The sequence below is a fragment of the Myxocyprinus asiaticus genome, chromosome 43 (genome assembly GCF_019703515.2).
Source record: "Myxocyprinus asiaticus isolate MX2 ecotype Aquarium Trade chromosome 43, UBuf_Myxa_2, whole genome shotgun sequence".
In the NCBI taxonomy this organism is placed as follows: domain Eukaryota; kingdom Metazoa; phylum Chordata; class Actinopteri; order Cypriniformes; family Catostomidae; genus Myxocyprinus; species Myxocyprinus asiaticus.
The window spans coordinates 29,082,335-29,106,689 of NC_059386.1; the positions used below are offsets into that span (position 1 = coordinate 29,082,335).

Genomic DNA, 24,355 nt, shown 5'->3' on the forward strand with positions numbered 1-24,355 from the left:
ATTTATTTTATTTTAATGTTATCGTGGGTAAATTTCATCTTTGGAGCAAACACTGACATTTTTTTTTTTACGTCAAAAATATTATTTAGCATTAATTAATCAACCTATATGCATTAGGTTACACCAACAAAACTGAGTTTAAGGGTAAGATAAGGTAGAAATAGCTCCTTAAAGTAACAAATGCAGGTTACCAATTTTACAATGAATAAAACTAATACATTTTAGATAATATGTAAATCATTAATAGTTAAATCCAGGGTTTTAAACTAGGGCTCAAATAAAGACACTGCAGGATGTCCATGAATGGATATAAAACACCACCCCTGGTGTAAATAATAGTTTAATATATGCCACAAAGATATGTCATTGTAAGCATAACAAATCTTCCCTTTTAGCTTAACTGGTTTAATTTTAATTTACTTCATTGCTCATTAAAATCCTATTGTCTGTATTTATTTATTGAAACTTTATGCTTGGTGCAGTGTCATTCCCTGATTTCCTTCCATGCGGCGGAAGGTGGGACTGTGACTCAGTCTTGTATTGCCAAATCACTCATTCTGTTGTGTATTTAAGACAGGAGCAAACATGACCTGCTTCAGTTTCTTGAAGAGGAGGCAACATGAAGAGCTCCAGGCTGTATGTTCTAATGGCTTTGGTGGTCGCTGGTTACACCAGCCCAATAGCATCACCTATTGATAAAGACCAGGAGAAGATAGCAATGGTAGAGTGCACGCCATGAATTTACTATTAGCTACTTTTAGGAAAGTTAATGACACTTTTAGATACTTGGATATAAAACAGCTGATTACTTTCAGTTTGCAAACTAACTTTTATTCATTTTTACAGAATTACCTGACCAAGTTGTATGGCCTGCAAAAGCAGGACCATAACTCCAAACTAAAAAGCTCCAGTGCTTTGAGCCTACATTTGAAAGAGATGCAGGAGTTTTTTGGACTCGAGGTAACAGGAAAGCTGAATGAAGAGACCCTGAATGTGATGAAGAAGCCACGCTGCGGGGTTCCAGACGTAGCAGCGTACTCGACTTTTGAAGGGGACTACAAGTGGAAAAAAAATGATCTGACCTACAGGTAAGAACTGCTAACAGACTTGTTTGAGACAAAACTGACTTTAAAGAACTTAACATTAACATTTATTTTGCTCTCTTTGTTCCAGGATTCAGAACTACACACCTGACATGTCGCAAGCCGAGGTGGATGATTCAATTAAAAGAGCCCTGCAGGTGTGGGCAGATGTTACTCCACTGAGATTCACTCGTATCAACAGCGGCACAGCTGACATCATGATCTCCTTTGTAGTTAAAGGTCAGTTTCTTAAACTAACCATGAACTAATAGGAAGCAAAAAATAATTTAAAGGACAATTTTAGCCAAATGTCTTTCTTTGGAATAAGAGATACTGTAATGTCTATGTACGTCATATATAATCAGTGTTGGGTGTAATTGGTTTACAAAGTAATTAGTTACTGTAATATAATTACTTTTAGGCACAAAAGTAGTGCAGCACAATACATTTTAAATTCTTGTAATCAGATTACAGTTACTGACTTTCAATAAAAGTTGTTACTTTTAATTACATTACTTGGGTTACAAATAATCCTAAAAATATATTATTTATGTGTAATACAGTTAAAATTTGAATTCATATGTTCATATGTATGTCGGTTTGCATTTCTGTGACAGCTGAAGGGTGTGCGACAATGAACAAGGAGAAAATAGACATTTTGAATTTGTTGAGTGGAAAAAAAGTGTTTGAGAATTTAACTTAAATGTAAATTAATTAGTAATGAGATTACTTTTCAATGAAGTAATCAGTAAAGTAATCTGATTATAATTTTAGAGTAGTTAGTAATTTGTAGTGGATTACCTTTCTTTAGTAATTTACCCAGCACTGTAAATAATATATGATATTTTTGTATTAGTAACTTGTTCACGTTGCAGACTAGACAATTGATCCAAAATGATCAGGTTGAAATTTACTGGCCTAAATGTGTTTGAGCATCTTTAAAAATCTTATAACTAAGAAAATGTTTCAGATGGAGTTTAGCATGTGACTCTCAACATACCAAAGTATTTCATGTCAGCTACCTATATGAAGAATATTTTTTGTTAACCTTTTATATAATGATTAGATGTCATGTATTTTATTATCAGTTGACATGATAATAGTTAAAAAACAAATCTCTTGCTTGTTTCCAGATCATGCTGATGGTTACCCCTTTGATGGGCCAAATGGTTTTCTGGCTCACGCCTTCCCTCCTTTTGAGGGTATCGGTGGCGATGCCCATTTTGATGACGACGAGGATTTTTTCTTCCAATCTCCTCAAGGTGAGTACAGTTTCATTTAAAAAAACAAAAACAAATCTTCAACTTGTGCCAATGCGCAAACTTACATAGAACAAAAAACAAATGTATTCACATTATCTCTTATTCTTCAGGATACAATTTGTTCTTGGTTGCTGCCCATGAGTTTGGACACTCTCTGGGTCTTGAACATTCCCGGGATCCAGGTGCACTGATGTATCCCAGCTACGTCTACAGAGATATCAATACCTTCGCCCTCCCTCAAGATGATGTCAATGGAATCCAGTTTCTTTATGGTACACTGTCACAAATTACAAACATTGATGATTGTGGAAAAAGATCCTGAAATACAGCATCATAAATGCCACTTGGGTTGATATTTTCTATTTAATAAATGCAATTACATTCATACACTCTCTATCCCATGTAACCTCTCTAATGCACATTATGGTGATCTTTGATGAACAGGCCCAAACCCTGATGTCGACCCCAATGAACCAAAACCCACACCACCAGTTACCCCGAATACATGCGATCCTAAGCTGGTTTTGGATGCTGTCACCATGCTTCGTGGAGAGATAATGTTCTTCAAGGGCAGGTATACAAAGAATAAATGTATTTCAATGTCAGCCTTACTTAATGAGCTTTGAAAAGTTGAATCTGACCTGCAGATTTTGGGCTTTATTTTCAGCTTCTTCTGGCGCAGTTACCCCTTGAGTACAACAGCAGAACAGCATCTCATTAAAAGCTTCTGGCCTGAGATTCCAGATAGTATTGATGCAGCATTCGAGAGTCCATCTGAGGACAAAATCTTCCTTTTCAAAGGTACAAACCATATATCTATGACCAATGTTGGGAGTAACCAATAAGAAGTAGCAATACCTCTAAACTAACTACATTTTATAGTAGTGTGACAGTACTTTTTGATTTAGTGTTCATTTTTCTTTTTAAGTTTATCAGTGTGACCCTAATTTTGATTAATTCATTCAAAAGCCCTCATTTTGTTTGTGCCAGAAAAATACAGCTATGATTACATTGTAAATTATGTTGTAGGATAGTTATACATTTACAAATGGCTTCATAAGTGCAATAAACTATAAATGCTTAAGATGACTATAAATTTGAATAAAAAAAAAATTCTAGATACATTTTCGTTGCAAAACATGAAATCATTTGATAATGTTGTCATTTGTCAGGTGAAAAGGTCTGGGCTCTCTATGGCTATGACATGGTAAAGGGATATCCCAAGAGTCTCAGCAGCTTCCATTTGCCAGAAACAGTGAAGAAAATCAATGCAGTCCTGTATGATGAAAGGACCCACAAAATCCTGTTTTTCATTGACGATCAGGTTTATAGGTAAATAAATCACTTATTCTGATGGAGTTAGTAGTAACATGTTTTTTAAAGAATCTTCAAGTAATGAGATAATTAATTTTGTGCAGTTATGATGAGAAGAGCCAGAGAATGGAAAAAGGTTATCCTAAACGGCTGGATAAAGTGTTCCCAGGAATGACAGGGAAGGTGACTGCAGCCTTTCAGTACAAAGGTATGGGTTTAAAAAAAAAAAAAACATAACCAAAAGCTGAAAATAAAATCTTTAACATAATCCTAAATGTCTAAACCTCTATTTATATTCTGTCTTTTATCATTATTAGGTTTCAACTATCTCTTCAGCGGATCAAAATTGTTGGAATTTGGTTCCCATAACAAGAAGTTGTTCCGTGTTCTTAACAACAATTATTTTCTGCCCTGTTTGTCTGATGTTTAGTTTTTTGATAATGCACAGCAATGCACTGCCTGTCTGAAGGAAAATCTGAACCTATACCAGTATTTGAAAGAAAATTATTGATCATTTAATTTGTGTATTTATTTTATCAAAGATTTATTGATATTATTTGTAGGTAGCCGGTAGCCCTAACAAATGTTTTTGTATGTGCTACTAAATAACCAAACCAAAAAACATTTTGTGTTGTACAAAAGTTTAAGATTTTAAAATAAAGACTTTAACAGTTTATGAATGTTTATTTTTCCATGTATTATTATTATAATTATTATCAACATCTACATTATTGTTAGGCCTATTATTTTAATCTACCAGACACCTATGAACCAAACATGTGCTGTAGGCCTATGTGGAAAGTTTAACTTGGTAACATGACAAAGCAATGTCAGCATTATCCTGCAGTTGCTGTACATGCTATACGGTTGAAGTCAGAGGTTTACATACACTTTAGCCAAATACATTTAAACTCAGTTTTTCACAATTCCTGACATTTAATAATAGAAAACATTCCCTATCTTAGGTCAGTTAGGATCACTACTTTATGTTAAGAATGTGAAATGTCAGAATAATAGTAGAGGGAATTATTTATTTCAGCTTTTATTTCTTTCATCACATTCCCAGTGGGTCAGAAGTTTACATACACTTTGTTAGTATTTGGTAGCATTGCTTTTAAATTGTTTAACTTGGATCAAATGTTTTTGGTAGCCTTCCACAAGCTTCTCAATAAGTTGCTGGAATTTTGGCCCATTCCTCCAGACAGAACTGGTGCAACTGAGTCAGGCTTATAGGCCTTCTTGCTCGCACTTGCTTTCTCAGTTCTGCCCACAAATTTACTATCGTATTGAGGTCAGGGCTTTGTGATGGCCACTCCAATACCTTGACTTTGTTATCCTTAAGCCATTTTTCCACAACTTTGGAGGTACACTTGGGGTCATTGTCCATTTGGAAGACCCATTTGCGACCAAGCTCATGATGCCATCTATTTTGTGAAGTGCACCAGTCCCTCCTGCAGCAAAGCACCCCCACAACATGATGGTGCCACCCCCATTCTTCAGGGCTGGGATGGTGTTCTTCGGCTTGCAAGCCTCACCCTTTTTCCTTCAAACATAACGATGGTAATTATGGCCAAACAGTTACATTTTTGTTTCATCGGACCAGAGGACATTTCTCCAAAAAAGTAAGATCTTTGTCCCCATGTGCACTTGCAAACTGTAGTCTAATAATCACAATTTACAGTAGTACAGTGAATATATTGTATACTGTATGTACTACAAGTAATACAGTATTGAATGTCTGTATATTCAGCACTTGCATACTGTAAAAATGCAATAGTTTGCCAACTGCAAAACCCCAAAGAACACTCTAAATGAAAAATACAGTCGTTGAGTCGTGTGTAAATGATGACAAACGTGTTGTAGTTGTGTTTAGCTTTTGCTGCCTGTGTTTACCATTTCGCAACACAAGTGCATCACAGTGCGAAATGTGTTTTAGTGAGTAAGAATCAGACGCTGGTGCTAAAAAAATTTGCAAACAAACTGAAAAAAACAAACAAAAAAAAAAACACCAAACCCACTCAAAGCAATATTTAACCCATTTAAAAGCACCAACAATATATGAAACCTTAGAAAATAATTACATTTAAAGAACTGAATTAAATTCAAATCAATCAAATTATCAGTTGGAACGTATATTTTGAAAACTCAAAGGAAAACACTTAATGCAGTGCAGTGCATCAAACTTAAGACTTTTTAATGTCAAAACCTTAATTTCTGCTAAATCAATTTAATGTCTATCAATATATTAATTATATACATTTTAATGGCCTGTTATAACAAACAATACAAACCAAAAAACAAAACACACTGTAATGTTGCCTAAACACTGGCCAGTAGCACTACTTGAACATAAATTTTGCCCTCCTTTCCTTCTGGCCTGCAAAATTTTCAATGACTTTCTGGTTAAAGTCAGTCATATCAGTCACCAGTCTCTTTTCCATTGACAGAATGGCCAATGCATTCAGCCTCTCCTGGGTCATGTTTCATTTTTCTCAGAAAAGTCCATTCTTTTTAAGGTTGAGAAGCACCTCTCAGCTTCCGCTGTGTTCATGGGTGTAGTGATGAGGATCTTTAGGAGAGTGACAGTCTCTGAAAAGTCTTCTTCAAGATTGTTCTCCATAAACAGCTGGAGTAGGTCCACAGCACCACAACAGGCTCTGAACTCTTCCTTGCTGTAGATGTGACTAAGCTCTGTCTTCAACTTACTTCCATGGAGCACTGGATAAGCCTTCAAGGTGTTGCTCAGTGCATCTTCAGGAAATGCCATCTTGTACTGTTCAAACCTGTCGCCTTGAAGCAGTGTGGCACGAACAAGGTGGTTTGTGAAAGAGAACCATTCCCTGGTGTGTCCCAGTATGGTCTTGCAGACCTACAGAGAGAAGGATAAAAACATCCAAATAATTTAGTGACGACAAAATGTGAATTTCACCTGCAACATTTAAAATTACCAACCAACAAGTATTCTTTCTAAATATGGAACAACTAAAGTTATTTTTACTGCCACTGTTATGGTTTATGAAGTCATAAAGAGAATAGGAAGACATTTCAATAATTAGTCAACTCTGAGGGCATTAGTCAAATCTTCACACCTATAAAGTGCAGTGCAACCAGAATAATAAAAATACCTTGCTGAAGAACAGATGAAGCTAATAATGCCACATCAAAAAGACAATACATTGTGGGGAAAAAAAGAAAAAAAAGAGGTTGATATTTCTGATGAAAATGCCTCCAGTTAAACTGCATTGTCCAATTTTACCTTCTATGGGCAATTGTATATTTCTTCTCATGTGTTTGTCTTTGATTTTAAAATATTATTGCTTAAATCTTGTAGCAAAGAATAGATCCTGAAGTTATATATATATATATATATATATATATATATATATATATATATATATATATATATATATATATATATATAAATAATAATATAAATTTAATTCCTCCCATTGATCATACATACATGGCATAGTAAACAACTCTATATCTGATGCTAAATATAAATGTCAGAGCACATCTTCCTAAAAGATTAAAATAAAAATACTATACTCCAGTGTAAAATGGACTGTGACTGATTTCTACAACAAAAAGTCACCTCTGCTGCAATCCTTTCATGGACCTCTGGACTGAGTGACTGACACCTCTTCTCTGGCTGAGAACCACCTACACTACTTTGGTCGACCATGGAATGGAGAGAAATTCTGCAAGAGAGAAAGAGAATTTTGCATAACAACAACAACAACAACAACAACAATAGGAAGAGGAGGAATACAGCTACTACCTGATCTTTTGTATGTCCTGCTGGAACTGCTGGATGCTCCCCTTGATATGGGCTGAATCAATGTCCTTTTTCTGGAGTATGGCACAGAGGAGGTCCACATGAAGCATGATATGGTGGAAAAGTTGCAGAAAGAACTTAAAATCCTGATCCTCCAGCAGCAGGGCGAAGGCTCCTGCCTCTCTGACAGTAATAGGGTCAAAGCTACCCGAGTCTCGTATGCTTTCAAAACAGTGGATGAGGTCCTCTCTGTGCTCAAACACGGTATTGATGGCATGGCTGTGAAGGTTCCATCTGACATTGCTGGATGTTGGTAGTCTATGGGCCACTACTTTATCAAGAACACATGTGCGCTTGGTTGATCTGGAAAAAAAGCTGGCAAATCCACCAAACTCAGAAAAAAAAATTCTCACTTTGGCTATTGTTGTTAACTATTTAGCCCTTTTCGGTGAATTGCACCTGCAAAATCATAAAACTTTATTTCCAGGTTTCATTTATATTTTGAAAAGACTTGAAAAACTTTTGAACCCCACGATGTGGGTTTATGTTTTCTCTTTTAATCGATTAATGTAATTCTGAGATTTACCATGGTTTAAGGAGGGTGTTCCTGTATGCTGGATTGAAAATCTCAAGGATTAATAGTTTTGTTTTCCTTATTATATGGCGTGTTGTTCTGAAAGCAAAAAGAAACAAATGAAACATGGAATGTAGACTGTCATCCGCTCAGCCTGACTGAAGCAAAACGGGCGCGTTTACTCCTGCGATTAACCGAAAGTGAAGCGCTGCCGGCTTGTGATGCGTGAATGGCTTGCACGTGCTGCACAAATCTGTTGTGTATACTGCAGTCTCGTCACATTTTAGCTTTTTGTTTAACCTCCCATTCAGCTCACGAAAACACTAGTGATTACCCCTCCGTGTGCCAATGCTGGCACTTGTGCCATATGTTGCTGACCCCTGAGCTAGAGCATTTTTGCATGTTTGAACTGAGGACAAATGTAAAATGTACTTAATATTTTCAAGTTCACACTTAAACTAAATTATTCAATGTAGAAATAACTTTTAGTATCTTTTCTGCTATATTTACTTCACCACAAAATCTTTTTTTTTCCAGTGTACTGTATATTCAAGCATTCAGTTTCACATTGTCACCCTAATTGTTTATAGTCACCTTAACTAATATAACCTTATTAAATATATAACAGAACTTCTGATTTCAGAATTAAATAATATCATCTGAATGTAAAAAAATCTAAATGTAAATAATCTAAAGACATGAATTGCAATTTTGTAATATATGTAGGAAATCATGACCACTTACTTTAAAATGAAGACACCAGTCATATCAGTAACCTTAAAAAATATGTTTTACTCTACATAGAGAGGGTCCACTCATGGGGGCTGCCATGTTAGAATCACATGACCAGCCGAATACTACTCGCTTAATCTCAGTAACCGTACATTTATATGACACTTTCACTCATTGATTAAAGTAATCATGGCTGACTGGGAATACTAAATTTCTACAATGGCATCTGAAACTGAAAACTATTGATTTTAAATGATGCTGCATCCAAGCCGCTAGGTGTCAGTGTAAGTCCAAGATAACATAGAGACAAAAGTGACTGAGTGCACCTTTAAATAGCTTCAATGTAGTTACAGTAGCTACTTTATTTTATTACTTTTATTTAAATGGTCTATTTTTACTTTACATGTGCTGTTTTGACTTAATTAAGATACTACATTGGATATTTGAACTTTAAAATTAACTAGTGCAGGTGAAATCGGGATTTAAAATGTTAAAAGAAAGAACAAAATAGTACAAAGGTTTACTCTTTCCCTTATTCATACATGCAAATTTTAACCTAAAATCACACAGTAAAAGTTCATGGACAAGTTATACATCAACTATATAATGCACTGTAAAAATGTTTTGTTACATTTTATTTCATTCAAAACTGTTATTTAATCTGATTAAACCCCCCTTACAAATTAGGTTACACTGACAAAGTCATTTTTATGGGTTAGATCAAGTATTAATAGATCATTATTATATTTATTGTGTCATTACACTCTGCATTAAAACAGTGATTTTTAAAAAATAAAAATATATAACAAAGAATTAGTTGAACACCAAATATAAAAACCAACCTCTTTCCTTCAGATCACGGTGATGCTTATCCTTTTGATGAACCAGGATGCACTTTGGCCCACGCTTTCGCTCCCTCTCCTGGAACTGGTGGAGAAGTACATTTCGATGATGATGAGTTTTTCACCTTCCGTTCAAGAAAAGGTCATTTTTGCTAAACATATTCAAACTGTATAACCATCTTAAGAACATAAATGTTTCTATTCCTAAACTGTGCCTTCTTATTTGTCCTGTTCTTGGTTGCTGCCCATTAGTTTGGTCACTCTATTGGACTTTCTCATTCCAACATTCCCGGGGCCCTGATGTATCCCACGTACAGCTGCAGGGACGTGCAGAGCTTCTCTCTGCCCTCAGATGACATCAGAGGAATTCAGTCTCTCTATGGTAAGTGTAAGACCTTGAAAAGTTGAAAGAAACACAAAGTATTTCTGTCAAACATGTTCAGTCCCTTATTTATCATGTGGCAATTCCGTCAGGCCCAAACGGAAACAGTCGTGAAACCCTAGACAAACCTGATCCAAAACCACTCACGTCTCCTGACGCTTGTGACCCTAAAATGATCTTCAATGCAGTTACAGTATGGAGAGGAGAAATGATGTTCTTCAAGGACAGGTAATATATAAAAAGATAATCCACATTTCTTAAAAAGCTGATGCACATTTTAGGATATGTTGATGCCAACTTACTTATTTTAACTGAATGATCTCATGACTTTATATCTCTCTGTACAGTTTCTCCCGGCGTACTTCTCAGGACAGAAGAGTGGAGCAAAATTAAATCAACAGTTTCTGGCCCAACGTCACAGATAATATAGATGCAGCTTATGAAAGCCCATTGCAAGATTGAGTTAGAAAAAGAGTTTTCTAATTCAAAGGTATTTATTCAAAAAATCTGTGAATGCTGAAACCATCCCACAACCTACAATCTTTGTATCAATATTTAGAAAACACACTTATGGTCTGTCTTTGTTTGCAGCCAGGCAAGTTTGGGCCCTTGTTGGCAACAATGTTGAGAGTGGGTATCCCAGGACTGTCAGCATCCTGGGTCTGCCATCATCCGTAAGTAGATTGAGTGCTGCCGTCTACGACCAAAACTCTGTGAAAACTTTGCTCTTCGCTGGCAAAAATTACTATAGGTAGGTCAAGTTCTGTGTATCATCAACAAATAAGAGCCCTGAAATGACATGAAACCTTTTGCCTGCTCCATAAGCCCATTATAATGTTACATTTCCCTTATTTTTGTAGTTATGATGAGAGAACGAGGAGGATGGACACAGGGTATCCTCAACGAGTGGAAGATGGATTTCCAGGGATGACTGGAGAGGTCACAGCAGCCCATCAGTTCAGAGGTAGGTATTTATTACCCTTTTTCTATAGATCTACAATATAACAGCTTACTGAAAAATCAGTGTTAACTTTAAAGTTACGTTTAATAAAGTTGATTGATTCTTTTTTCTTCCAGATTATATTTATCTCTTCAGTGGGACAAATGTGTATGAATTCAGCAACAGTCGGAGGAGGCTCTTCCGTGTGCTTAAAAACAATGACTTCCTGCCCTGTTAGGCCAGTTTCCTTGAAAACCAATAATGTGGATTGTAATGGTGTATTTTAAAACGTGACCACTCATTTAAATGTATGTGCACATGAAATATTTTTGCACCTATTCACTGCTCTTTTTATCTCTTCGACCTGCTTTTTTAAGTTGTCTTTTCACTTTTTTTGTGACTGTTAACTAATGGTTATAATAATGAGAAGGATGTATATTTATAGAATGGGTTTCATTTTATTGACTATTTTCTATTAAACTAAAGTGACTAATAAACTTAAGAGCTGTTGACAATATGTTAATTTTGGAAATTGCACTGCAAAAAAAAAAAAAAAAGGGGAACATTGAATTAAAAGTAAAATACGTTTTTTTTATTTTTTTATTTTATTTTATTTTGTACCCATGGCAAATATTTCTTTCTTTTTTTAAGCATAAACCGCAACAAATTAGGTTGGATTTCTCTCTCTCTAAAAAAATAAAATAAAAAAATAAAGACAAAATATCTTATGTCATTTTGCTTCTCAAGTATTTGTTTGCTTGTTTTAAGAATGTTTAGATATTTCTACTGGAAAACAAGACAAAAATACTCAGTAATTGTTTTTTTTTTTTTTGTTTTTTTTGCAGTGTAAGAATTCAATACAAGTTAAATTCAATTAACAGCATTTGTGGCATAATATTGATTATCACAGAAAGTAATTTTGACTTATTCCTTGTTTATCTGAAAAAAGAAAGAGGGAAAAATTGCATTTACAGTAAACCACTTTCAATGAAAGTGAATGGGCCTAGTCCATAAACGTTAAAATACAACAGCTTGGCCACTAAATTAACATTTACTCTTCCAATTGGGTCGCATGCAAAGCATGCTGGGAAAATTAAATCTCCTGGCCAGTTTAATCAATGCTACATTAACAGCACAGTGTATTCATTTAGTCCCAACTCAAACTTTCATTTGACAAATGTAAATAAAACGCAGTTAAATCAAATAGAAGAAAATGTTCTAAAATTGTGTTGCTTTAGTTCATTTTAAATAAGTAAATTGAACAAACAGAATTTTTATATTTGTTTGTTTTTTGTTTTTTGAGTGTATGTGTCTCTGAGATTAGGAAATTGGAGATCTGAAACTGTGCTGTAAAAATTTCTAAATTATTCAAGTAATATTAAATATGATTGGACTACATTAAGTCATGGCAATGAAATCAGGAAAAAATGGGACTTAACTTTTAAGTGTTAAGTCGGTATAGATTGCTCTTTAATATAATACTTGCACATTTTCACTTTTTACAGTGAGAAAATCTTCATGGGCATCACTTTGTTTTACACATTGGTGGGGACAGTTTTGGGGGAAAGCAAATGCACAGCTGAACTTGAACAAAACTCACGTTTTGAATAGGCTGGTGCCTTAACAATGCCCTATGTAGCGCAAAATGAAGTCTATAAAAAAGGGAAAAATGAATACATGCCCATCTAAGTGCACGAGAGAACTGTGCCCACTGTCACTCAACGCAATGAGCACTCATTATAACAAACTCCAGTACTGGATCAACACATTATAATACACACATATTAAATGGAAACTCCTGCTCAAGAGCTGGAGATTTTTATGCAGCAGTAGACACTAGGGGTGTGCAGCAAAGCTATTATATGTATTTGTGTCTGTATCTGTTCATGTGACAAAATTATCTGTAGCTGTCTTTGTATTGGATAGAACTGGGTGTGGGCGGGGCTTAAACTGGAAGTGCATCAAAACTAAATGAAGCGCCCATTTTTAAGTGTTACTCTTCCATTTATAGTTTCTATTAATAAAATATGCCTTGTATATGCCTTTTCATAATAATAGTCTAATATTATTATTAATAATAATTATTATTATTATTACACAGCAAACTGAGTATGACTTTGGCTAAAAAAATGTGAATCGTATTTTGTTGAATAATGGATGGCTGGAATGTACATTTTTCCTTAATATACTTTCTAATAAAGTACCTCTAAATGTCAGAAATGTTTGTAAATGTACAAACTTTCTCACATAGAAATACAATAATTTTTTGACAAAAACTTGACTCAGATCCTGACATAAAAGGCAAAAAATAAAAACACCAATGCATTTAATTCAAAGTAAACAGACCTGTCAGTTATTTTAGAAAACAAGGATATAGCAGGCATTTGGATATAATAGAATGCAACTTTTTGAGCCGGCTTGGTTCTAGAAGTATTTTTCTTATTCATTTTATTTCATTTTATAAAATTCTTCATAAAAGAGTTCTAAGCCATGAACCAAACCAACAGCTCCGAAGTGAATCACAGCATTACAAACTTTGATTTAAAGAAAAAAAGTATTGGAAAATCTGACAAAAATACAAAGGTATAAGACTATTTACCGTCTTAATGAGGGAATAAACTACAATCCAATGAAGCATTACGAATGACATAACAAAACTGAAAAGAATGGAAAACATTAAACTATTGAATTAAAGTTGTTGATTATAAGTGCTGAAACAATATTTGAAAAATATTCAGATGTATACAAATATAAAAGTTGTTTGACAGTGTAGGAAGACTCGTCTCAATAGCGTTATTCACAGTGTGTTGCAGGAGGGGGCGGTCACTGCTTGGCTCATTTTGCACATTTTGTTTGTAGCGATTCTCTTAATTGGTGGATCTTTCTCTGCTGGATTATGGGTAGTGTAGTTCTTCATCAGAAATTCTACTATTAAACACCTATTTAAAAAAAATAGTTAAAAGTTAAAATATTGTGGAATGATGGCTTCAAGAGAAGCATTCATCATTTGTTGGGTGTCCATCAAACTATGTTATGCGCATTTTAAAACTGAGCATAAGAAATCCTGAAACGCTTGATATGTGAATAAACTAAAAAATTAACTTAAAATTTAATGCACTAAGAGAAGGTGGTTTTTCTAGAGTTTCGCATTAGTTAAAATGTGCATTAAGGTAATAGAAACAGTTTATTTGCAAAATGATGATGTGTTTTGACAATTTGTGCACGTGGTATGAGTGTGCGGTAGCTTGATGTGGCTGACCCTACGAAAGGCTTGACCTTGGCACACAATTCTTCAAACATAGCCTTTGATTTTCGGAAGTGTTTAACCTAAAGCTGGTCGTTAAGGTTGGTCCTCAAATCCGCCAGAACAGTTTTGAGCGTGGTGTGTGAGCATCACAGTCATTTCAGCCCTCATTATATCAGATATTAGACTTATTCCGCAGAGTCTCCTGGCAGCATTTAATAAAACGAGGTACAATTGCCCCAATCCTGCAAATAAAACTCTCCCGAAGCAAGGATGTTATTCAGCTGCTCCATCATGACAAGGCCAGCTCCCTCAAGCAAATGCGCATGATGCAGAGGATGGAAACGCGCAACGATTCATATTTTCTTTAGTCGAATTTTTTAAAAAGCTAAATATTTTTATGGAAACCCAGCTATTGATTAACAATTTCGGAGCTCATGGTAGGTATGTCTTTAAAGGTGTATAAGTTATCGTTATTTTACTTTAAGAGAAAAAGAATGGGATTTTTACTTCCGGAACCAGGCTGTTGCACTCTATTGTCAGAAATGTTATTATGGCACAATATTTTTTCCCTCACACTGACTTTCAAACTGACATATATTATAAAGGTAATACAAAAATGCCCCTAAAAATCCCTTTGAGAAAGAGTGGTTCCCAAAGTCCCATTTTTCTTCCAAATTTTTCTTTCGACTCGTGGTATAAACTACACTACCCATAATGCTTTGGGGCGTCACCATGTGACGCAGACACACCTCTCGCTGTGATTGGTTGTTTACTGCAAGCGCTTCAATCGATCGGAGGTTTGAAGGTGAAGGTTGTCCTCCTGTGTCTGCGGTTTTCCATTGCGATTATGTCATCCTGTGCCATCTACAGCACGCGCACACATCTGTGCAGACAGCTGGTGAGTTTAAACAAGATACAGCGAAATCGATAGTCGAACTTTGCTTCATGCTATTTCATGGGACCACAGAGTGACAGCACATGTTGCAGGCCTGTTTTATTGTTTACCTTTAAAAGACATGCAGTAGACTTCATTAGATGTTTGTATAGCTTTTCAGAGTATAAACTACATTATATATAACTGTTTTACATATTAACAGCCAATGATTATACCAGCAAACCAACTTTTGAATCTGCCCTTGCAGGCACATAAATATCTAAGCAGGACCTACACAACAAGACCATCTCTAAATGTGAGTAAGATACTATGTGCATTTATCAACGCATGGATCTAGAGCGGTTTATGTCAGGTGTGCATTGATTGAATAAATGTTGTTTTCCTTTCTGATCTTTCTCTGAATTAGGAAGTTGTCATCGTCAGTGCTGTCAGAACCCCTATGGGGTCTTTCAAAGGAAGCCTGTCCACCGTTCCTGCAACCAAACTGGGTTCCATTGCCATAAAAGGGGCCATTGAGCAAGCAGGTAGAGAACTGATAGTCTGTTGAATCTGGATGGTTTTGACAAGTGGAATGCATGTCTGGAAGGTTCTACAGCTTAAACACTGATCAGCCACAACATTAAAACCACTGACAGGTGAAGTGAATAACATGTATTATCTCGTTACAATAGCACATGTCAGGGGACGAATTTCATGTAATGAGTAATGATCTGAGCGACTTTGAAAAAGGACAAATTGTGATGGCTAGACGACTGGGTCAGGACATCTCCAAAATGGCAGGTCTTGTGGAGTGTTCCCAGTATGCAGTGGTTAGTACCTACCGAAAGTGATCCAAGGAAGGATAACCAGCGAACCGGCGACAGGGTCATGGGCGTCCAAGGCTCATTGATGCACGTGGGGAGTGAAGTCTACCCCGTCTGGTCCGATCCCACAGAAGAGCTACTGTATCACAAATTGCTGAAAAACTTAATGCTGGCTGTGATAGAAAGGTGTCAGAACACAGTGCATCGTAGCTTGCTGCATAGCAACAGACTGGTCAGAGTGCTCATGCTGACTTCAGTCCACCGCCGAAAGCACCTACAATGCGCACGTAAGCATCAGAACTGGATCAAGGTGTTGGTCTTGTCCTCCAGATTCCCCAGATCTCAATCAGATTGAGCATCTATGGGATGTGCTGGACCAACAAGTCAGATCCATGGAGGCTCCACCTCGCAACTTACAGGATTTAAAGGATCTGCTGCTAACGTCTTGGTGTCAGACACCACAGGATACCTTCTGAGGTCTTGTGGAGTCCATGCCTCGACGGGTCAGAGCTGTTTTGGTGGCACAAGGGGGACCTACATGATATTAAGCAGGTGGTTTTAATGTTGTGGCTGATTGGTGTATGTCCACAGAGTAGATGGTTTGTTAAATATTAGCAAGAAGTGTTTGGACGCTTGATTTGAGCCACACTTAAAAATATATAAATGTCATTGCATTAGGTCACACAATATCAAGCCAAGTGGCATCTGGAAAAGATGTTTAACCTTTTCTCAGAATTAAATTCACATTTCTTAGCCATTTTTGCAATTAATTTTAACCGACTGGTCCTAAGGTAGTTTTTGATGGATGATTGAAGTCTGTTCCCCTCAAGTTTAAACAGGTGTTCTAGAGGAGTAACAGGTGTAGTTCATCACACACGTTATTTTTAAATATATACATGTTCCACTGACATTTGACTACAAAACCAAAAACAGTTTTGTCTAAATTTTTAACAGTATATCTATTTTTATCAAACACAAATTAAGATTTTTAGAAGAATATCTCAGTTCTGTAGGTCCATACAATGCAAGTGAATGGTGGCCAAAACTTTGAAGCTTAAAAAAGCTAATAAAGGCAGCATAAAAATAATCCATAAAACTCCAGTGGTTTCATCAATGTCTTCTGAAGCTATCCAATTGGTTTTAAATGAGAACAGACCAAAATGTAACTCCTTTTTCACTGTACATCTTGCCAATGCAGTCTCTAGGCACGATCAGAATTTCAAGCTTGATTTCAGTTCCTAGTGCTTGATGCTTGCGCAGTGCGCTGGATTGCGCCAGGAAGTGTAATAATGCTTGAAATCTTGATCGCTAAGGAGATTGCTGGGGTCAAGATTTATAGTGAAAATTGAGTTCCATTTTGGTCTGCTCTCACCCAAAATTGATTTGATCGCTTAAGACGACATGAATTAAAACACTGGAGGCTTATGAATTATCTATATGCTACCGTTATGTGCTTTTTGGAGCTTCAAAGTTTTGGTCACCATTCTTAAAATCTTTGTTTGTGTTCTGCAGAAGAAAGAAAGTCATACACATCAGGGATTGCATGAGGGTGAGTATATGATGAGAGAATTTTCAGTTCAAGTGCCCTAAAACTTTCTTGGGCAAATGTATTAATATACTCATTTGACATACGTAGCTTATAAATTCAAGTTCAAGTAGTACTCATTTTAAAGAATACCAACGAATCATTCTTATCTTTCCTGGTCAGGAATTTGGGGTCACTGTATGTTAATTTGTTTTGTTCTGACCTTCAGTGTGATGAGAGACCTCATGTTTGGAAATTTGTTTTACCTCCACCCATATCAGGAATCCCTGTGGAGGAGGTGAAGGAAGTGTACATGGGAAATGTGTTACAGGCAGGAGAAGGACAAGCACCAACCAGACAAGCTCTTCTGGGCGCAGGTGAGTGTGTCATATATCACGTGCGTAAACAAATCAAACATTGTAAAATGCACACACTTGGTTTCCAGAGTTCTTCAGAGAACCATATAAAAGAACACAACGCTGCAGGATTAATCTTGTAACTAAAATGGCAAGAATGGAAATACAGAAGTTATTTATCATTTCTTTGCACAGGATGAGCTCTAAGGCATATATATCACATAGACAACATGCACAGTACTTATTATGCTTTTATGGTCCTATCAAACATATTTAACATTGTGTTCCCCCACTTGTTGTGCCAAAAGCACAACCGTTTTCCACCTTCTCTCTGATCCTTAGAATAAAGTGGAAGATTTGAGTTCTGAATGTTACAGTATGTTTTCATTGTATTTTTTCCATAGTATCACTTTTCCTCATGATATGATCCCTTTAACTTTGGTTTACTGAAATTAAATTATCTTCATCAAAATCATAAACCTGAATTATTTGCCTAAGGAATTTATTTAGGCAGTGTGTGTAGATGAAAGGGTTTCACTTTGGCTGCATAGTGTGTGTGTGTGTGTAATGTTTATGGTCTTCCTCTTTTAGGCCTCCCATTGTCCACTCCAGCAACAACAATCAACAAAGTCTGTGCCTCTGGGATGAAGTCCATCATGATGGCCACTCAAAGTCTCATGTGTGGCCATCAGGTAATCAGATTTGAGTATCCATACACTCTCAAACTACTTTTATAGCCTATCTGTATATATCTAATTAGCTTATGAAGCAAAGGTCGTAAATCTATGTTTCTTCAGGATGTGATGGTTGCTGGCGGAATGGAAAGCATGTCTCAGGTGCCCTATGTGATGGCCAGAGAAGCGCCTCCTTATGGTGGAGTGAAGATGGATGATCTGATTGTAAAGGATGGGTTGACCGATGTCTATAACAAATTTCACATGGTAATTACTTTTATGACTCTCCAGTAAGACCTTAGGAAAGAGACCTATGCCTTTTGTTACCTCCTTAACATATTAGTTATATAGTAGTTAGTAATTTCTTTAGAAGTTAATTTTACCTTTATGGAAGAGATGCATTGTCATTTTAACCTCCTGAGACCCGAGCGTGACTGCTGTGTGCATATTCCCTATTGTCCACGTACATGGTCATTGTGTTTATCAGCGTGCTGTTTTGCGATAAATTGATGAAAGTTTTAAAATGCCATATCGGATGAAAATAGACACTCTATTCTTTTGACTTTAACATGTTTTATTGTAAAAACTTAATGAGGTTTCTTACCAAATGTAGTTTTTTTTACGTTTCTCCCAAAGACAAACTCCGCTGAGATCGGCACCATGTTGTTTTGTCACATGACTCGGTGTGTCAAACGTTTAACCATTTAAAGAGGTCATGAAGTGCTTTTTTAAAATAATTTTATTATCTTCCCTGGCCTGAGATCCAATGATAATGTTATAAAAACTTCAACGTAAACACCCACTGTTATAATTGGCTAACATCATGCAGCCCTTCAAATTCAGCAAGCTCAATCGGAAGAAAATGTATCTCGACATTATAAAACAAAATTGCAGGGTTTACACATAAAGCACATCCAACACATTGCATCTGAATATATTAAACTGTTCATCTCAAGCACAACTGTTATCACTCAGCACCATAAACTATCAAACAGTCATGACATTTGAAATATTCATGTATAAAAATGGTTTACTTACGTTTTTGAGGTGTTTTTATCAGTTCCTTTACAAAGCTTGAATCATATTATGACTGTTTACAAACAATCCATTCTGACATGAGCCGAAAAAAATGAAAACATTGTAGTCCAAAGAACGGTGAAATGCACACACGCTGTAGGCGCACTAAGGTGCACATCGCCAAAAATACATCGAAACGGTCAAAGACTTCCATCGTCAAAGATGTCTATCATCACAGATGTCCTATGTACATACACAACAATTAAAAATAGCGCAGATGGGCGAAAGAATGTGTCCATGACACGTTTGTGCTCAAAATAAGATGCAGCAGCTGAATGAAAGAATTGCTTCTCCCTTTCAGAGTTGTAACTTGACATCGCATCTTTTAAAAGCTGCAAAATACTGTACATAGCAGCTGTCAAAGAGTCTGTGTAGTTCATGTTTATATACATAAAAATTCAAAATAGTTGAGATGTGTCCCCTTTGGTGTTATGCTAGGAATAGTTAGCCACGTAAGGCCTCTGCGATGACACACATTGCGGGATGTGTAAATACAAATGATCAATGTTTTGTAATGTCACGAACAGACAGATTTCAAAACGAGACATTACAGCAGGGTGGCAACTATAAATGCTCTTTTTAGACTGGGGAGGAAGTTTTGAGTTCTGAAATTTACAGTATGTTTTTTATAGTACAGGTACCTCTTATATGTCTAAATATCAAGGAAAATTTGATTCTCCATTTCATGACCCCTTTAATGACAGCCTAGAGTCTCCAAAACTGAGATCAGTCGGTTTAAATGAAATGAAATTATGCATAGCCTATAGTGAAGACCAAATGTAATGTCCACACATGTGGATGTGGGGTCTCAGGAGGTCAATATTAAGTCTTTGATGGTGTTTGTGGAACCCTTAATTTTGCATTTCCGTTTGGTGACTCTAGTGACTCAGAAATTTCACAGTTCACCTGTAAGGAAGAGGTACAGTAACGGTGCTGTATATCATTTTATGTTATGTCCTTTACAGTTTATTTTATAATAGACCATTGTTATAATACAGTGTGACACCACCCAAAATTAAAAATTTACAAATACTAAGGTGCAAAGGTTTCAAAGACAAAAGGAAATGAATAAAGCCTCTGTGGTAGTGTAGAAGCATTGTACAACAAATAATAGTGTAATGCAAGGCCACACTGGAGAAGCCATGATTGTGTAAAATACCTACATTTTTCCCCATTCTTAGGGCAACTGTGCCGAAAACACAGCCAAAAACAGCAGCATCTCCAGAGAGGAACAGGACGTGTATGCCATTAACTCTTATAGCCGCAGCAAAGCAGCATGGGATTCTGGCATCCTGGCCAAGGAAGTAGTTCCTGTGAGCATCCCTCAGAGAGGTTGGTTTCACTGTTGTAGCTGATGATTCTAAATCATGCACAACGACATACAGGTCTCCCATATTATGAACGAAAATATGTCATTTGAATAACTGAATTCGGATGTACAGTGGCCCCAAAAAATATTTGGACATTTAAGTTACACTTAAACATTTATGGATTTGCATTTTATTGCAAATTATCACAACAGTTAGTATTTGTGCAAGAAATGTACAATGAAATGTAAAAAAAAAATTAAGTGTGGTTCCAAACACTTTGGGGCCAGTGTATTATAATTGTATGATATAGGTTTTATAAATTAAGAAGGTCAGTCAGAAGGTTTAAAGGTGCACTCAGTAACTTTTGTCTTTGTGTAATCTTGGACTTACACTGACACCTAGCGGCTTGGATGCAGCATCATTTAAAATCAATAGTTTTCAGTTTCAGATGCCATTGTAGAAATGTAGTATTCACAATCAGCCATGATTACTTTAATCAATGAGTGAAAGTGTCATATAAATGTACGGTTACTGAGATTAAGTGAGTAGTATTCGGCTGGTCATGTGATTCTAACATGGCAGCCCCCATGTGCGGACCCTCTCTATGTCTTCATTTTAATGAGTGCTCATGATTTCCTACATATATTGCAAAATTGCAATTCATGTCTTTAGGAATTAAACTTTTTATAATGAGGAAAAAATGACTGAATGCACCTTTAAGAAATAAATGCCTGCTGGTCCATTGGGTCGTCTTTCTCTCTCTCTCTTCTCAGGCAAACCAGACATTGTTGTGAAGGAAGATGAAGAGTATAGAAAGGTTGACTTCAGCAAAATCCCTAAACTGAAGACTGTGTTCCAGAAAGAGAACGGTACATGCTTATCACTTTACTTATCTGATTAATACTCTTAAGTCCGAAATCGTTTTAAAGGTCCAAAGATGATTTGAACCAACTAATGGGTCCATGTGTTCGTAGGCACTGTGACGGCCGGTAACGCCAGCACCCTGAACGATGGTGCGGCTGCACTCGTGCTAATGACAGCGGACGCTGCAAAGAGGCTAAACATAACACCACTTGCAAGGATCGCTGGTGAGGCATTTCAGACCATTTTCAACAATTGTATGGCTTAAGCAGTTGATTTGAACAGGTACTAAGATGGTACAACATTTACATTATCAAAGACAGATTGTATTTATGATAGTAGCTTTAGCTGTTAGCTTAAGTTACATCAAGTACATCTTTCAGAAGTTTTACCTAAAGCTCCAGTGGTTTAATCTATGTCCTTAGAAGGATTTGTTTTGACATTAAATGTTTTTGTGAGATTCATGCTGATAGCATTTTGTCATGCTTCCCTGCTGGAAGCAATAGCTTGTAACTGGAAAAGCTACAGTAGTTACAGTAAGTTGGTTGTGACGCTGCTCCTCAATATGGCCGTGCTATTCACAGTGTGAATGTAGTGTCCTGTGTTTAAAGCAAGCCATATTGGGTCTATTTGGTCAGAAAATCGTGTTTGTTGGCTTTTTTCACACCTCTAAAACACCATTTTATCTTGATTCCCAGCTTTTGCTGATGCCGCTGTTGCCCCCATTGACTTCCCCATCGCTCCAGCCTTTGCCGTCCCCAAGGTGAGCTGAAGTTTGTGTGTTTATTGCTAAGCTAAAGCACTTCTGAAGTCCTTCACTGCATTAATGTCTGTTTTGCGCAGGTCCTGAAGTCAGCAGGTGTGCAGAAAGAAGACATCGCCATGTGGGAGATCAATGAAGCCTTTAGTGTCGTGGTTCTGGCCAACATCAAGATGTTAGACATCGACCCCAACAAAGTCAATATCAATGGCGGAGCAGTTTCCCTCGGACATCCAATTGGGTAATATAAGCAACATCGTTCTAATGCATCACTGTAGATTACATTAACAAACTATAATTACATTTGCACTTTAATTAATTTGCTGATGACACGATTTTCTAGAATGTCGGGAGCGAGAATCGTAGGACACATGGTGCACAATCTGAAATCGGGGCAGTACGGACTTGCTGGAATCTGCAACGGAGGAGGTGGCGCCTCCTCTATTCTGATCCAGAAATATTAGGACTGTAAATCTCATAAGGTTAACAGAATGTATGATAGGATTTTTAGACTACACCAGAAATATCTCCACGCCTATAGCCTAACTGTGAGCTGTCATTCTCTCCATACAAGGTCACTCCTCTTTTTCACTAAAAACGAAATTGTTAAGGCTCACACAGTGATCACTGAAACTGTTTTCAAATAGAAGTATTTATTCTGAACTGTCATATCTTGTATATCTCTTTATTTGGTGTCTTTCTCAAAATATTGTTTTGATTGAAAAGTTATAAAATTGTTACATTCTGTAACTGCAATAAAAGTGATTGTTGCTGTTGAATGTGATTATTATTCTAAAAACCAAGCTGCTGGGTCTCTGAAGTTGAGATGCTCAAAATAAGACACAATGCAGTTCTTCTGAATGAACACCAGATGGCGTTTGTCCTTTAATATACTGTATTTTGTGTGGCCATAGACCTTATTCAGAGCAGCGCCATTTTTGATTTTTGACGGGAATGACAGCAAGTCACTGTGAGGGACAGACTGGTGGAAAGAGTACCGATTTTTTTTTTTTTTTTTTTTTTTTTTACTTAAGTAAAAGTAATGCTACTGAAGAAATAATTCACTTGAGTACAAGTAGAAGTACTGAGAAATATTATGACTCAAGTAAGAGTAAATGAGTAGTTGTTTGGCAAACTACTTAATTAATTTACAAGTTGATTTATGAAAATTATATATAGTAAATACGCTTCCATTTTTGAAACATGTTTTTGATCTTGAAAGAAATTGATGCTTCCTTTCACCAAGGATGCATTAAATTGATCAAAAATACTGCCAAAATCATTGCAAATTATTATTACGGTTTGAAATAATTGTTTTAAGTGATATTTATTACATTTGTTCTTAACCTGTGATGGCAAACATATACTTCTGTCACCTATTCCTTACAAAAGCATTCTAAAGTGTTAATTTGGTACTTGAGAAAATTTTCATATTATTAGAACAATTGAAAATGGTTGCACTACCATGCAGAAATCACAATACAGTGGGTTTTCCCCCATTTGCTGAGGTATTGAGCTCTTACAAATTGCTTTACACTTGCAAGTCAAATTCTGGTTTTAAAAATAGGCAAAAAGAAACACATTTCTTCTGAAATTCTATTTTCTCCTAAAGTCTATTGTTTTAAAGAGATGAAGGCTATTCTATGCATTACTGTTTTGAAAAAATAATCTCAATCGTTGTGCAATCTGGATAGCCCAGATGCACAACAAAAAGACAAGTAAATCACAGTCTCTAGTTTGAGAAAAGACTCCTCACAGGTCCTAAATTAGCAGCTTCTAAATGACAAAGACCTGCATTGCTGCAAGAGGATTCTTGGACAAACTTTAAGAATACAACATTTATTGAAATAGAAATAGCCATTTGTAACATTCTAAATGTCTCTAAATCATCTCTAAACTACATAACCTGCATTGTGACAAACACATTCCTATTGCAGGTTT

General features: G+C 36.2%; 4 protein-coding genes across 7 annotated transcripts; 3 read left to right on the forward strand and 1 right to left on the reverse strand.

Moving 5' to 3' along the window:
• The first annotated feature begins 572 nt into the window (after positions 1–572).
• Positions 573–11,159, forward strand: LOC127433512 (collagenase 3-like). 2 transcript variants are annotated; one of them, XM_051685484.1, is made up of 10 exons: positions 573–721; positions 847–1,088; positions 1,174–1,322; positions 2,216–2,344; positions 2,455–2,616; positions 2,789–2,918; positions 3,012–3,145; positions 3,517–3,676; positions 10,827–10,930; positions 11,044–11,159. In XM_051685484.1, the coding sequence occupies exons 1-10, from the start codon at positions 620–622 to the stop codon at positions 11,142–11,144; spliced, it is 1,413 nt and encodes a 470-aa protein (XP_051541444.1). In that variant the 5' UTR covers positions 573–619; the 3' UTR covers positions 11,145–11,159. The 2 variants fall into 2 exon arrangements, with proteins under 2 accessions (XP_051541444.1, XP_051541442.1); XM_051685482.1 differs by lacking the exons at positions 10,827–10,930; positions 11,044–11,159 and adding exons at positions 3,763–3,866; positions 3,976–4,332.
• Positions 4,650–9,707, reverse strand: LOC127433514 (uncharacterized). Its single transcript, XM_051685487.1, has 4 exons — positions 9,585–9,707; positions 7,440–7,811; positions 7,254–7,359; positions 4,650–6,527 (listed from the first exon to the last, which is right to left on the reverse strand). The coding sequence occupies exons 2-4, from the start codon at positions 7,544–7,546 to the stop codon at positions 6,135–6,137; spliced, it is 606 nt and encodes a 201-aa protein (XP_051541447.1). The 5' UTR covers positions 7,547–7,811; positions 9,585–9,707; the 3' UTR covers positions 4,650–6,134.
• LOC127433515 (neutrophil collagenase-like) lies at positions 9,607–10,817 on the forward strand. Of its 2 annotated transcripts, XR_007895898.1 has the most exons (5): positions 9,607–9,726; positions 9,837–9,966; positions 10,059–10,194; positions 10,314–10,456; positions 10,558–10,817. XR_007895898.1 is itself a non-coding variant. In XM_051685488.1 (4 exons), the coding sequence occupies exons 1-4, from the start codon at positions 9,607–9,609 to the stop codon at positions 10,357–10,359; spliced, it is 432 nt and encodes a 143-aa protein (XP_051541448.1). In that variant the 3' UTR covers positions 10,360–10,511. The 2 variants fall into 2 exon arrangements, 1 of the variants encoding a protein (XP_051541448.1); XM_051685488.1 differs by lacking the exon at positions 10,558–10,817 and having other exon boundaries at positions 10,314–10,511.
• A 3,750-nt stretch (positions 11,160–14,909) lies between the features above and the next one.
• LOC127433513 (acetyl-CoA acetyltransferase, mitochondrial-like) lies at positions 14,910–23,193 on the forward strand. Of its 2 annotated transcripts, XM_051685485.1 has the most exons (12): positions 14,910–15,051; positions 15,296–15,343; positions 15,455–15,572; positions 17,658–17,753; positions 18,324–18,424; positions 18,530–18,673; positions 20,665–20,815; positions 21,567–21,662; positions 21,768–21,881; positions 22,353–22,417; positions 22,498–22,655; positions 22,758–23,193. In XM_051685485.1, exons 1-12 carry the CDS (start codon positions 15,001–15,003, stop codon positions 22,876–22,878), a joined length of 1,263 nt encoding a protein of 420 aa, XP_051541445.1. In that variant the 5' UTR covers positions 14,910–15,000; the 3' UTR covers positions 22,879–23,193. The 2 variants fall into 2 exon arrangements, with proteins under 2 accessions (XP_051541445.1, XP_051541446.1); XM_051685486.1 differs by lacking the exons at positions 14,910–15,051; positions 15,296–15,343 and adding an exon at positions 17,364–17,400.
• Positions 23,194–24,355: the final 1,162 nt, after the last annotated feature.